General features: G+C 43.6%; 2 protein-coding genes and 1 long non-coding RNA gene across 4 annotated transcripts; 1 reads left to right on the plus strand and 2 right to left on the minus strand.

Annotated features, from left to right (window-relative positions):
• Positions 1-323: 323 nt before the first annotated feature.
• Positions 324-3,146, minus strand: LOC125545934 (uncharacterized). Its single transcript, XR_007300356.2, has 2 exons — positions 2,079-3,146; positions 324-697 (listed from the first exon to the last, which is right to left on the minus strand). It is a non-coding gene; the product is annotated as an uncharacterized LOC125545934 (long non-coding RNA).
• Positions 3,147-5,196: 2,050 nt separating this feature from the next.
• On the minus strand, positions 5,197-8,560 carry LOC125545940 (FBD-associated F-box protein At5g60610). 2 transcript variants are annotated; one of them, XM_048709999.2, is made up of 4 exons: positions 8,255-8,560; positions 6,130-7,162; positions 5,894-6,028; positions 5,197-5,767 (listed from the first exon to the last, which is right to left on the minus strand). In XM_048709999.2, the coding sequence occupies exons 2-4, from the start codon at positions 7,051-7,053 to the stop codon at positions 5,408-5,410; spliced, it is 1,419 nt and encodes a 472-aa protein (XP_048565956.2). In that variant the 5' UTR covers positions 7,054-7,162; positions 8,255-8,560; the 3' UTR covers positions 5,197-5,407. The 2 variants fall into 2 exon arrangements, with proteins under 2 accessions (XP_048565956.2, XP_048565963.2); XM_048710006.2 differs by having other exon boundaries at positions 8,056-8,560.
• Positions 8,561-8,753: 193 nt separating this feature from the next.
• On the plus strand, positions 8,754-14,850 carry LOC147989939 (uncharacterized). Its single transcript, XM_087519769.1, has one exon. The coding sequence runs from the start codon at positions 9,287-9,289 to the stop codon at positions 11,663-11,665; it is 2,379 nt and encodes a 792-aa protein (XP_087375895.1). The 5' UTR covers positions 8,754-9,286; the 3' UTR covers positions 11,666-14,850.
• Positions 14,851-15,102: the final 252 nt, after the last annotated feature.

A 15,102-nucleotide genomic window follows, 5' to 3' on the forward strand; every position in this document is an offset into this window, starting at 1 on the left:
GAAACATGACGGATCTGCTACGTGGATAACAGGACATGTATTAGAAGAATAACATACTCTTAATTTTCTGATTGTAGATTATTTATCAGAGTAAGTTTCTTGGCTACCAATAAATATTTGCTAAACAATTTCAGGTTACTGCAAAAAATAAATTGAGGATCCCCATATCCAAATTGCATATCCCCATTTGGCTAGGTCTTTACCTAAAGAAGCAACATCAACAGAGGAAGCATTCAGTGACTGGCTAATTACCTCCAGGCATCAGTAAACTCGTTTTGTAAATTGTTTTAAATAAAATCAACTAACATACATAACAGAAAATATAGGAACATGCTAGCTTGTTTTTAAACAAACATATTCATACAATGGGGTCACTGAAGCATCCTGTATTTTTTTAACCAGTGAACTCATCACAGACATCTTCTTTTACGAATTTAGTCTTCTGCTGTCAAGTACAAACAGGATCTGTCGGTCAAATGTAGGAGGGCATGTGTTGCTTGTCAGTCAAATGTAGTCTACTGTCGGCAACAGCTACATTGGCTACATTAAACTGACGAATTGACAAACAGACAAGACCCATCAGATGCTCCAAAAGTACCTGTGGCAAATTAGGTCTTGGTGATAGCTGATGGTCTTCCTCCCAAGTCGGCGGAGGTGATCACAGATGGCCTTGCGGCGAAGTCGACGGAGACGACGGCTGCAAAGTCGATGGATATGGTCTATTACAGAGATGTCAAAACCAATTAAATCCACTCCACTGAACACACCTCCTAATCCTTTTTTGCTAGGTGCAGCAAGCATATCTATTCATGTGTATGCAATTAAGCTAATTGATAACTGAAGAAATAGCAGAATATATGAAACTTCAAGAATTACTCCAGAATCATGCCCAAGAATTACTGTAACCAAGTTGAAGCCACCATGTTCAGGTATATGTAGTCAACAACATGAAATTTCTTGGTTCAATCCTTGGCTAGTAACAATAATTTTGCAGAAAAAAATAAACTGAAACAGGGGCTTGTATCATATCATCCAAACTGAAAATAGTGAGCAATCGGAAGTAGCACCAATTTTCAGAAAAGATAAACTGAAACAGGGGTAGATCCGAGGGGGGCAAATCAGTTACATTCATTATGCATCAGTTCAAACAAAGAAATATCGATTGAATTCATGCAGCAGCGACATGCATGACCTTTGGTAACATCTAAATTTATCAAATCAATCATGTATTTTTTGTGTAACATCTTCTTTTGGAATAAAAAATTATGACCCATTAAATATGATAATTTGAACTTAGTCTTACCAATCCACAATGTTTTTTTATATCTCCACTGATGATTGTAATAACAACACAAAAGAACTCAGTCGACACAAAAAAGTCAGTCACACATCAAATATTGGGCATGCATAGCCTGTTGCATTTGGGAGATGGGCTGCAGGGAGCCCTTTGTTTCAGTGATCTATTCCATATCCTTTCAGTGGTCAGTTGGTAAGTTAATTCAGTACATGGATTTTGTCTCAGCCATCATTTATTTCACTGTCTGTCTCTATATACTGCATTTCTGTTTGGCTGCGTGCTCTGTTTCTAGAGCGGAGCAGTAGCTACTCCACTGCACTTTTCTTTGTGTAGCAGCAGAAGCAAATTAACATATTCCACTTCTGTACAAAGGGCAGCAGCAACATATTAACATTATAATCTATTTTGTATGATGTATCAACAGATTAACATTATAATCCTAACTACACCAACCCACCTTGTATCAGTCTCAGAATATGGCCAGCATGCCTCCTCTCTCTTTAAGAACCAGCCACTTAACTCTGAATCACTTAGCAGTATTATTATTTCCCTGTTCTTAACGCAATCACTTGAAGAAAGCAACATGCTTCATGACTATATAAATGCCCGTGTGTGGTCTGACCAATCTAGTATGTACACAAATGATCAATACGGCTAAGCACATTCAAATTCCAACCATGCAAGGTATGAATCCATTGATTCTAAGCATCATGTAATTCCATTTGTTAACCACCAAATACTAATCAATGGGAACCCGTGGAATTGAGAAAGAAGATTAAACCTGAGGAAATATTGAGCGGTCCTTCTTGCATCGTGGCATTGGGCTGGAGTACCACTGCCATGGCGCCATCCCACATCACAGCTTCACCAAGGCAAGGAGCTGGCTTGAATCAACTTTGTCATTGCCGCTGGATCACTGTTTCCCTGCCTGGACGCGGCTAGGAGAAGGATGTGGGGTTGGCCAAGAATCCCTGCCTGCAGGCAGAACGGTTGCAGCAAAATTTGGTAACAAAGAGATGCAGATGATTCTGAAATTCGAACAACAATTAGTCAATCATGACTTCATGAGCATCAATTTAGCAAATAAACGTAATGAACAAATATGGAATGAGAAGCAATGAGTATATATGCTCTCTTCAGGACCGGCATGCAGAAGCTGGGGAGGCCTCGATAGCAATCTTGCAGTCACATTTGCACCCGTCCGGAGGAGGATACCTGGATGTGTTGCGGCCGTGAATGTGCCCATGATCTCGACCAGTGTAGCGCCAGGGAAGTGGCTGACGTCAAGGTGCAGGAGGAAGAGCCAGTGAGGGAAGGGTCGCCGCCTTGCGCGGATCAAGGCACTCGAGGATTCCACGAAGGAGGTTGTCAGGGAGTGCCGCCGCTTCTTCCATTTGTTGGAACTCCTCATCGTCCCGGAACACCTCCGCTGTACGTGATGTCCTCGTCCCCGTCCGCCTGCGGCTCCAACGGTGGCTGGCGAGGTGGCTGCGGGGCTCAGCCGCTCAGGGGGCATGGCGAGGCGTCTAGCTAGCTCGTAGAGATCGGGGGTTTGGTCTCCGGCAGCGGCTTTGCAAGCTCGCTAGGGCCACGAAGGCGGCCAGCCCCATCAGCACAAGATCCACGGCGGCTCAGAGATGGTGGCGCCTCCGGGAGAGAGGATCAACGCAGCATCAACGGTCTAGTGGTGGCGGCGACTTTCATCTGGTGGAGGGTTGCGAGATTCGGGCGTCGGGCATCGAGGCGATCCAATGGAGGCCGGCGGCGGCAACCAGGGCGAGCGGCTTGGAGGCCGAGAAGGGTTAGCGCTCGAGCAAGGGGATAACAGTTGGGATTCTTTCAGCCGGGTCGCGAGCCATCGGATTTACCGCATCACACGGCTGAACATGCCTCCATTCTGCAACACAGGTCTTGTTGTGGAATTATTTCTGCAATACAGGTCTTGTTGTGAAATTATTTCTGCAACACATGTTTTGTTGCGGACTTATTTCTACAACATAGGTCTTGTTGTAGAATATTATTTTTGCAACATCAGATTTTTTGTATTTTTTTGCAACTGAGCTTTTGTTGTAATTTGTTTTGCAACTGAGGTCTTGTTGTAGAAATAATTCACAAAAGAAGTTTGTTGTAAAATATAGACCTGTCATAGAGTATTGCAACATTGCATATGTTTCGGAAGCATATCTCTTTGTTGCAAAAGTGAGTTTATTAAAGGATGGTATGCAGGGCGCGTGTCACGTAGGGAAGGTGACGGATGTGGCCCAGTTATCCGCCGGTTGATGATAAGTGTTTCCCATAAAGAATCGTTGGTTGAATACAAATAAATGCAGGGTTAATTTGCAAAACCAAAACGTTTTCTCGGACCAACTTACAAAAGGACTGCAGGTTCAATTGTTAAAAACTGTAGGAACTTTTCTACAAACACGGCGTGACGGTGAACTCAATAGAAGCAATGCGTGCTTTATTAATAGGACCTAGCAAATATGTCTGTGTGTTACAACGGAAGAAAAACAATCAAATTATGCAGATATCATAAAGATAAAAAAAAGTCCAAATCAATTGCTAGGATGAAATAAGGACTTTTAATATCTTATTTCGTAACCATGTATGAATGATGTCATGATGAGATAACGGACTTCTTTTTGAAGCTCTGGACGTGGGCAACCCCACGGACTTTTAAAAGGTCATTTTAAAAACTGAAAGTTTGATGGTCTCATAATGACTTGATTTTGTAAGGCGCCATAATGAAATATTTTTTGGATGAGCAAACTACATTGATGGACAATGCCTGAGCTAGATTGGTGTGTCTCACCTTGACATAGCATAGCGGTGTTTTCCATAACCAATAAAAATTGTGGCATCAGAATAAACATAGTTGTGTATGGAGGCAAAATAAACATTTAGTTATTTTCATATAGCTTACAAAAATGAACCCATAGGAAGTTGTGTCAATTTTGGGGGGCTCGGCGTTATACAGAACACATAAACATTTTTCTTAACCGACGCGCGAGGATCTAAATAAAATCATAAAATGACTTTTACAGATCCCCTAATAAAATCTCTACGTAAGCAACAGTTTGTTTTGTCCGTCATTTACGTATCCGTTTTAATTTTTGTGAACATTTAAAAAAAATCATGGACATTTTTTTCAAATTACCGAATATTTTTTGAATACAAGATAATTTTTTCAAAATCATGAACATTTTTATTTCTCTAATTTTTTTAAAAAAATCGTGATTTTTTTATAATATGTGAACAGTGCTTTGAAATCACGAACATTTTTATGATTTTCCGATATATTCTTTCAAAACTCGCAACTTTAGAAATTTGGCTTTTTGAAAATCCCGGATTAATTTAAAGAAGGAAAAACAAATACAAAAATGATAAAGAAAAAAGCAAAAAATGAAATAATAAAAATCAGGAGCGTCACGACCGGCGTATGCGCTAGCCCATTACTGCGCGAGGAAAGTTGGAGGCGTGCAGAGAAAGGGGAAGACCAGGGCCGTAGCCACCGAGCTGCTTGTCTCCTCATGACAGGTGGGGGTATTAATATATAATAACCAAATCTGGCGGCGTTTTAAAAAAAAGGCAATAGCCCCTTTATTATTAGGGGCTATTAAAAAAAGTTACTGTAAGTCTGTAACTAAGGAAATGTTAAAAAAAGTTACAAGGTGCACCGATGAGGAAGGAGAGTTAAGAAGGAAAAAAACAGTTAAAGCTGGATCAAAAGTATCACACCAGGCTACCAAAGTAGACCGGATTATAGCAGATGATGAGCAGCGGAACTCGGCGCAGCATTTGAGAACAACATCGGTTCCTTTCCTGGAGTTGGAGACCAATGAGTTCCTTCTTTTCCAGATGTTCCCGATAAGCACGGCATAAGCGTCAACTCATCACAATTAGAAAATCACATACTTATGTGCAAAAAAAGGAGAGATAATTCAATCCTCAACACAAGCATAAAGCTATCCCATTTGCAAAGAAGACACACACAATCTTCAGCTATCAACGTAATCTATAAAGGAAGCCCTCACTAGGATAGGCCATTGACAGAGCACATATATACTATACGGTTTCCCTGGAAAGAGGATCGACCCCATTTGCAAAACATCAGCTGAAAGGGTCGGCAATTGACAAGTCACTTGAGTTGACATAATTGGTCTGCCAGCGAGAGTAACCGCTTCTGAATTTCAACCGAGCGTCCGGGGAAGCTCTAGCTTCCACTTGTAGCAGCCTGAGTTGATCAGTCATCCAATTCTTGTCGATGGCAATCGTGTCACACACTGCAAAGTTGATTTCCTTCACCACCCTCGCATTCAAAACAAAAAACTTGGCAAATCCAACTTCTTCCTCGCCACCTGTGTAATTCTTCAACACGAGTACTTTGAGATGACTCTCAAGGCATTTGACTGGATTTAGTGGGTCATACTGATACAAGTTTTTCATCTTTGCCTTCAAATATTCGTCCCACTGGGAAACAACAGATACATGCATGAGAATATATGTTAAAGTAGGTAGTTGCTAACTAGACTACAATATATACATGAGAATCAAGCATTCGTTTCAACATCTAAAGCAAACAAAATTAGCACTTACAATGACATAGAGCTTTTCCAAGCAGGGGAAGCAGTTGAGAACACCGAGAACCGCGTTCAAATCAGGACCAGAAAACTTGAGAGCCAAAATGTTCATGGTGCATATCGAATGGCCTAAGCTGGGCCGGATCCTTCCCTGAAGAAAAGAGAACAATGGGCATGAGAAACAATTATGCATGCATGCATCTAGGATTGCTGAATGCGAGAGCTAATAAGGGTAGTGTTGCTGCTACATACCTGGAAGACTAGGTTTGCAATCTTGATTTTGGAGACGTGTGGTGACAAAGGCCCCAATACCTTCAGTTTAGGCGCCTTGTTTACTTGAATAGTCTCACCGTCTACACCTCGGCAAAGAAGCCTTTCAAGGCGAGGTACGTCGTCAACGACCAATTCTTCTCTGCCAAGGAGAGTAGCGCTGAAGCTTATGATCCTAAGAGTTGGCGAGCTAATGTGGAGGCAACCCACATCATGAATGTCCTGCAGAAACAGCGCCTCCAAAACATGGCAGGCAGAGAGCAACACGTCCATGGCTTCCTCCGAGATTGAAACAAGCCACAGAGTGAGTTTCCGGAGGAGGGGGAAATTCAGAGAAGGCGCTGCAATGTCACTTGGGAGTTTGCACATGCCGATCCGGGCCACGAGAAGAGTCGGCGCCAAGCGGATCATGGATGGTAATGGCAGCTGGTAGTGGTCCACTGACGCGTGTAAACCACCCCAGAACTCGAAGCTGATGTCAAGTTCCTGAAGGTTGCGGAGGCATGAGGAGCAGAACCAGCTCTCGATCTGGGCAGCGTCCTCAGCCAACTTTTTCTTCGGTTTGTGCAGGCGAATGTGGTTGAACGAGAAGCGGCGGGCCGGGCCTGGGTGATCACGGAGGATGCTGGAGACGATGGAGGAGAGCTTGAACTTGTTGAGGCAGATGTCGCGGGCGTCCAGGTTGAGAGGCGCGGATCGCCAGAGCGGACACCATCTCCGGGAGATAGCTTGCGTGCGGGCGCCGTCCTTGGTTGGGAGGAGGGAGATGATGCTCCCTAGGATGGCATCGGGAAGGTCGCTGATGAGATCGCCGTGGCTGGGACTGGGGAGATCGCGTGCCCTTTTCCGAGGCCTGCGTCCGGCGGTTCCATCGGGCGTGCGCCTCTTGGTCTTGGCTGCTGTCATCTTCTTGTCCCTGGAACTGCCGCGGCTTCCTTTTTATTGGACGTGGGCAACCGCTGCCAGAGTCACGGACTTCTTCTTCGTGTCTGGCGGCTGGAGAGACGGAGAATACCTACAGAGGGGCCAGGTGTCAAATTTGGGCTTTTAAGCTGATTCATCACTTCCAATGGGAGACAACTCTAGACCTACTCCTAGTAGTATATGCGTTTTGGTATATGTAAAAAAGTAGTAGTAGTGTATGTGTCCGATCATAGCAAATTTTTATTTTTCGAATTAAATGATTTATCTTAAATTCTTAATTCAAATTTTGAAACATGCATATGTATGCATAATGACTACTCCCTCCATTCACTTTTATAAGTCATTTCAGACAGCTGAAAATGGGCTGCTTTGCATGCTGTCTGAAACGTCTTCAACGCCTTATAAAAGTGAACAGAGGGAGTATATATGTTCCACTATAAAAAAAAAATCGACCACATGGACCAACAGGGCCCCCGATCTTCAATTGCTTGAAAATAGATAAACATAGTACCATATATCCTCAGCACAGGCAAAGCCTCAGCTCGAACATTACAGGAATACAATTACTACCAGAATTTTATAAATTTCATCTACAGCCATGTAGCTAACACAGAGCACACTCCAATAGCACGACCTGAAAGCACCAACAACCTTGAAGAAAAACAGCAAACCATACAGCTCTCTATCTAACCAACTGAGGCCCAGTTCCTTTCAGCTTTTGGGAAACTTCCCACAGAATCAGCCGTCAAGTTCTTTTCTGTGATTGTGGTCTGAGATTATGGGATGAGTTGTGTGCTGAAATGTATGTACCCTGAACTGAAACTGAGTGCTGAATTGCTAACACTTGGTTGTTTCGAGCAATTTATCGTCAAATATGAGCATGAAAATGATTTGTGAATATCATAGATTGCTAAATATTACAATAAAGAAGGTTCCGAGTTTCCTTTGCTATAACTTGTAATCACGGTAGCATTGAGCACTCACAGTACCAAAATTCATCCATCCATCCATCCTCTAGGAAAAAGCTAGCGCCATCCATTCAGACATCAACCAAATCACCTACTCCTACCAAACAAACATACATCCATTCATCCATCCATTTAGGAGACCGAGCAGAGAGGAAACATGCATCCAGTTCATCCACTCATCCATCCATCTAGGAGACAGAGAGGAGAAAGCTCGCCTGAGGCGACGTCGGGCGTCGAGGTCACCGGCGGGGGCGGAGTCGGGCGAGGCGGCGTCGGGCGTCGAGGCCAGCGGGCGGGGCGGAGTTGGGCGAGGCGGCGTCGGGCGTCGAGGCCGGCGGCTGGGACGGAGTCAGGCGAGGCCGGGGCGGGCGTCGAGGCCGGCGGCTGGGGCGGAGTCAGGCGAGGCTGTCGGGCGACGCGGCGGCGGCGGCCCTGCAACCCTAGCGGCGGGGAGTTGGGGGATCGCGACAGAGAAGACTTGTCGTTGTCAGGACCGAAGTGTGCAGGATTCAGTTATCCTGTTAATGTTCAGACAATGTTAATGTTCAGACAAGAGGTGTAGCAGATCCGGCGACACCGTTTCAGTAACAACGAATGGCCACGATGGCTCTGGGGTAGATCGTCACCGTCGGATCCACTCACTTTACTGTATCATTTATTTCAGTTACAGCACTTTCTCTAGTTGCCATTGGCTTCGCCTGTAAACAGCCGGGTTGTGGCTGGACCGAATCATTATCGATTTCCTCAATTGCCTTGCCAGCTGTGGCTGAACAAGAACCCTAAACACTTACTCTTACATCAATACAGCTGAGATCGGGCTATAATTCTACAAACTCCTTTCGATTTGTCAACTAGAATCACTCCCTTCTCTTCGCGTCCTGACAAATTGGTATCATGAGCCATCGTTCTTTGGCGGAAACGCGCTGTGGTGGTGAAATTTTTTCTTAAGATCCGCAATTCCCACCCTATTTCCCTCCCTTCTCTTGAGATCCAACGGTACAGCAGGTTGGGCGGAATTGGTGGCGGGGTTCGGGTGGAGGCGCAGGCGGCGGTGAAATTCGGACACAGATCGGTCGAGCAGAAGCGGTTGTTTGAACACTCTGTTCGATCGGTAAAATCCCGCGTTCTACGCTCCGATCCGTGTGTCAAGGAGGCGAATTCTTCGGCGGCGGCAGGATCTGTGGTATTGGGAAGGGTTGCTGACAATTCAGTGGTAAAATTCCGTACCCATACTTCAGATCGAGGCGATGGGGCGTTCCAAACCTGTTGACGACACCGAGGGCCAGGAACTTTTGGCCATGCGAGAGGAATTTGGGGTCTTGCAGAAGGATAATGCACAAGTAAAGTCACAAGTGTGTAAACTGCAAGCAGATGTTCAGGCAATTGGGTCGAAGCAGGGTGAAATTTCAGCAACAGTGGGTGAAGTTGAGAAAGTAGTGTTGGATCTGGGGAAGCAGTTGTCAGTAATCAGTAATGTTCTTCAAACACTAGTCAAGACAACCCAACAAACCCAGCAGTTAGATCAACCTTCTAGTTCTCAACAAGTGCCCAAATCCCCTACCTTAAACCAAGATCTGACACAAGAGCAGGAAGGACGATTGGACCAACTAAGGCAGCAATTAGCAGATGAGAAAGCAAAGTCCAAGCAACTGGAAGATCTTCAACTTCAGAATCTACCTCCTATCCGCACAAATCAACCTAATGGACCACCTGGTTTCACTCAGCAGGGCAGACAGGAAACACACAACTCTGGTAATACTCCTCTGACGGCAAGGAATAATACACATACACCTGTATTCAACCACTTCTATCAGAACTACAGGGACAGACAGTTGTGGCAAGGATATCCAGGGACTTATGAACTTGATATGCAAGCTCAATTCATGAAGTCTCTGACTAAAGGTCCTAAACTGGAATTTCCTAGATTTTCGGATGAAGATCCAGTGGGTTGGATCAGGCAATGTAACAAGTACTTTCAAATGTTAGCTGCACCTGAAGAGTACAAGGTTTCTCTTGCCCAAATGTATATCATTAGAGATGCTGATACATGGCTTAGGAGATCTGGACTATTGAAGAAACAATTGTCTTGGACTCATTTTGGGAAAGAAGTCATAAAAAGATTTGCAGAGCATGGATCTTATGATTTAACTGAAAAGTTCAACTCCCTCAAGCAAGGAAACAGTTTAGTTTCAGAATATACCAAGAGCTTTGAAGATCTTATGGCTGATGTGCTGGAAGAAACTCCTGAGCTAGGAGAACAGTGGTTTGTTAGGTGTTTCGTCAATGGCTTGAGAGAAGGAATTAAGTTTCAAATCAGACCACTCAGACCACAGTCACTCACAGATGCTTTCTGTTTGGCCAAAGAAGTGGAGCCCAATCATCCACCAGCAAGCACAATGCAGAAGAAACAACATAACTCTTTTGTAAATTTCTATCAAAAGAACAGTAATAGTCTGCAGAACAAGAACAGTACTCCAGCAGTTGGGTTTCAGCAAACTGTGCAAGTTAAACAACCTGAAAATACCAACAACAATTCTCAGAGAATTAGAAAAGTAGGAGAATGTTGGAGATGTGGAGACAAGTGGATGCATGGTCACAAATGCAAGCTCATACCTAACATTCACTTACTGCAACAGGAAATGGGAGAGCAACCAGAAGACACAGAAGACAGCCCCCCTCTAGAACAAGAAGAAGTTCAGGATGAGGGAGAGCAGGCCATGTTTATCACTGCTCATGCCATGGGGCAACAACTGGCAGTTCCCACACCAACAGTAATAATCCATATCAATGGCAAAAGAGCTGTTGCTTTGCTAGATTCTGGAAGTTCTTCCTCTTTCATGAATCAAGAATTTGCTGTGAAAACCAACTGTCATCTCCTTCCAGTTAAACCTAGAGCAATAGCAGTTGCAGGAGCAGGGAAACTCATATCAAATGCTGTGATTCCAAACTGTGAGTTTCAGTTAGGAAAAACAACTCTAAAGCATAACTTCAGAACATTGTCCCTTCCTAGTCATGATGTAATACTTGGCTATGACTGGTTTACAAAGATGAGTCCTGTATCTTTTAATATACCTGATAACACCTTCAGTTTCACTATGGAAGGAAAGAAAACAGTGACAACAGCTATATTCAATACTCCTGAAAAGGCGAAAGAAATCCCAGCGGAGGCAGTGAGTAAGCTGTTGGATAAAGGAGCAGAAGGATTTTTACTGCAAATGCATAATATTGTAATGGAAGCACCTGCTAGTTTTCAAACCCCTCCCCAGCTCCAAAAATTACTTTTGGAATATGTAGATTTGTCTGAGGAACCACACACTCTTCCACCACACAGAGAGTGTGACCATACTATACCCCTACAACCAGGAGTTGAGCCTCCTCATTCCAGACCATACAGAGTACCACACCACCAAAAACAGGAAATGGAAGATCAAATCAAGAAAATGCTGGCTGCCCATTTCATCAGACACAGCCATAGTCCATATGCAGCTCCTGTGATATTAGTGAAGAAAAAGGACAACTCAATGAGGCTATGCACTGACTTCAGGAAACTCAATTTTGTAACTGTCAAAAACAAATTTCCCATACCAGTAATAGAAGATTTACTGGATGAGTTGAATGGAGCTTAGTACTTCTCCAAGTTGGACTTGAGAGCAGGATATCATCAGATTAGAATGCACCCAAATGATATACATAAAACTGCTTTTAGAACTTTCTTGGGGAATTTTGAATACCTAGTAATGCCCTTTGGATTGTCCAATGCACCGGGCACTTTCCAAGCACTCATGAATAGCATTTTTGGACCCTATCTGAGGAAATTTGTTTTGGTTTTCTTTGATGACATATTGATCTACAGTAAATCCCTCAAGGAGCACATGGAGCATATTGAACTAGTGCTTAAACTACTGAAGGAGAACCAATTATGTGCTAAATTGTCCAAGTGTGTTTTTGCTGTCCAACAAGTGGAATACCTTGGACATGTAATTTCTGCAGCAGGAGTAGCAACTGACCCACAGAAAATCAAAGCAATTGCTGAGTGGCCAACACCTGATAATGTGACAAAATTGAGAAGTTTTCTTGGACTGGCAGGTTACTATAGGAGATTTATTAAAGGCTATGGCATGATATGCAGACCTTTACATGATCTTCTGAAAAAGGGCAATTTGCTTGGAAATCTGAACATGACAAAGCATTTGGTCAGCTTCAGCAAGCCTTAATCACAGCACCTGTCCTAGCATTGCCTGATTTCTCTAAACCTTTCATATTGGAAACTGATGCCTCTGGAAAAGGAATAGGAGCAGTATTGATGCAGCAAGGTAGACCCTTAGCTTACTACAGTTCTTCCCTATGCCCTAGGAATGCTGTTATGTCTACCTATGAGAAAGAGGCACTAGCTATCTTAGAAGCTCTTAAGAAATGGAGACATTATCTCATAGGAAATGAACTGATCATCAAAACTGATCAACAGTCCCTGAAGTTTATTACTGACCAGAAGATCACTGAAGGAGTGCAACACAAATTAATGATGAAGTTACTGGAATTTAACTTCAAAATCCAATACAAGAAGGGTATACAAAACAAAGTAGTTGATGCTCTCTCTAGAGTACTCCCTTCTTGCATGGCTATCTCTGTGGCAAGCCCAGTGTGGGCACAAGAACTAGTGGGCAGCTATCCTAAAGACCCAGTCACCAAAACTCTCCTGGAACAGCTACTGTTACAGAAAAATAATACCATGTCTGATTATAGTTTGACAGCTGGTATTATTAGATATAAAGGCAGAATCATGGTGGGAGATGTGGAAAACCTGAGAAACAAACTTATAACTGCATTGCATAGTTCCCCATTGGGAGGACATTCAGGAACAAGAGCCACATATCAGAGAATTAAAAGCATCTTCTATTGACCTGGTTTAAAAGCTGTTGTGGAGCACTTCATTGCTGCCTGCCCTATATGCCAAAGAGCCAAACATGAAAATTGTTTACAGCCTGGTTTACTAGAACCTCTTCCTATGGCTGACATGGCATGGCAACATATACCCATGAATTTCATAGAAGGACTGCCTAATTCTCAAGGTAAGGAGGTCATCTTGGTGGTAGTGGACAGATTCACTAAATATGCCCATTTCATTCCACTGTCACATCCCTACACAGTTCTGACAGTAGCTCAAGCAGTGGTAGACAATATCATCAGATTACATGGACCACCTAAAATGATCATCTCTGACAGAGATAGAATTTTCACTAGCAAACTGTGGAAAGATATCTTTGCTGCACTTAACAGTGAATTACGGTACAGTACTGCATACCACCCTCAAACAGATGGTCAAACAGAACGAGTGAATCAGTGTCTGGAAACTTATTTACGATGTATGACCACTGATCAACCCAAGAAATGGTCTTCCTGGCTGTCCCTAGCTGAACTCTGGTACAACACTACTTACCATACTGCTCTGAAGATGTCGCCCTTTCAAGCATTATATGGTTTTCCCCCACCATTAATATCTGAACTAGCTATACCTGGTCCTGAAGATGAGGAAGCGCAATCCTTTCTAGCAGATAAACAGCTCATGTTAGATCACTTAAAGTCTAATTTGCAGCAAGCCCAAAACAGAATGAAAAAGTATGCAGACATGAAGTGAAGTGAAAGGGTATTTCAAGTGGGAGACATGGTATATCTGAAAATGGCTCCTTATAGACTTGCTGCATTTGGATTTCGTGGAGCTCTGAACCTACAAAACAAATTCTATGGTCCATTTATGATTATCCAGAAGGTGGGCAAAGTGGCTTATAAATTGCAGTTTCCAGATCATGTGAAAATCCACCCGGTGTTTCATGTTAGTCAGCTGGAGAAACACATCGGCTCCAAAGCCATTCCCAGCACTAACCTACCAATGGTAACAACTGACGGTACGATCAAAACAAGGCCTGCAACAGTTCTCCAGGTCAGACAAATTCCTAGACACAATTTACCGGTGGTCCAGTGGTATATCCAGTGGGAAAATCTGTCGCCTGAAGATGCAACTTGGGAGGATGCAGATTTCATAAAAGTACACATTCCCAGAATTCTTTCGGGCGACTACACAAGGGTGGAGAGATCAAGAGCAAGCGCCATGAGGACATGTCGTTTCTCAAGAAGGGGGTACTGTCAGGACCGAAGTGTGCAGGATTCAGTTATCCTGTTAATGTTCAGACAAGAGGTGTAGCAGATCCGGCAACACCGTTTCAGTAACAACGAATGGCCACGATGGCTCTGGGGTAGATCGCCACCGTCGGATCCACTCACTTTACTGTATCATTTATTTCAGTTACAACACTTTCTCTAGTTGCCATTGGCTTCGCCTATAAACAGCCGGGTTGTGGCTGGACCGAATCATTATCGATTTCCTCAATTGCCTTGCCAGCTGTGGCTGAACAAGAACCCTAAGCACTTACTCTTACATCAATACAACTGAGATCGAGCTAGAATTCTACAAACTCCTTTCGATTTGTCAACTAGAATCACTCCCTTCTCTTCGGGTCCTGATAGTCGTGTGACTCGTTTGGTGCAGCCGGCCACCAGTGGCAGTTTCTTTGTAATTTGCCTCTCAAACAGGGGGTACTCCGTGGGAGCGCTCAGAATTGCCAGAAGCGAGGTTCCCGCACGATTTTTGATTGAACTACCGATTCTCAGATGATTTTAATCAATTAGATCGAGTTCTTTTGAGCTTTTGATTTTCCAGATCAAGATTGTTCATTTTTTTTGGAGGATCAGATCAAGATTGTTCATAATCGAGCCAAAAGAACTGGGCCGAATACAACAACTCTCCTGCTTATCCTGCAATTCTCGGCACCGCAAGCGCCCAGCCTCGCTTGTTGCTGAAACTTTCAGCCGCTACCCGCAGCAGTAGCCTTGCTCCGTTGACCAGTGTATCTAGTAGGCCTAAGCTATGTACTCCAGACCAATATATTAGTCAGTGCCGCGTTTGAGTATTAATACTCGCCGGATCATATGAAAACGCATCACGATAATTAAACAATTGTGTTTCTAGTCTTCCATAAAGCCCATAAAACATCAGCTGCAATGTATC

Source organism: Triticum urartu, chromosome 1A (assembly GCF_056163025.1).
Source record: "Triticum urartu cultivar PI428250 chromosome 1A, HENAU_Tu73, whole genome shotgun sequence".
Classification (NCBI taxonomy): Eukaryota; Viridiplantae; Streptophyta; class Magnoliopsida; order Poales; family Poaceae; genus Triticum; species Triticum urartu.

What these genes read in the sequence shown, in the direction of transcription:
- LOC125545940 (XM_048709999.2), bottom strand. Translation starts at nt 7,053, where the DNA reads ATGACAGCAGCCAAGACCAAGAGGCGCACGCCCGATGGAACCGCCGGA. An exon ending in TTGCAAACCTAGTCTTCCAG is followed by an intron (nt 6,029 to 6,129) that starts GTATGTAGCAGC and finishes TCTTTTCTTCAG; the next exon opens with GGAAGGATCCGGCCCAGCTT. An exon ending in TGGAAAAGCTCTATGTCATT is followed by an intron (nt 5,768 to 5,893) that starts GTAAGTGCTAAT and finishes GTTGTTTCCCAG; the next exon opens with TGGGACGAATATTTGAAGGC.
- LOC147989939 (XM_087519769.1), top strand. Translation starts at nt 9,287, where the DNA reads ATGGGGCGTTCCAAACCTGTTGACGACACCGAGGGCCAGGAACTTTTG.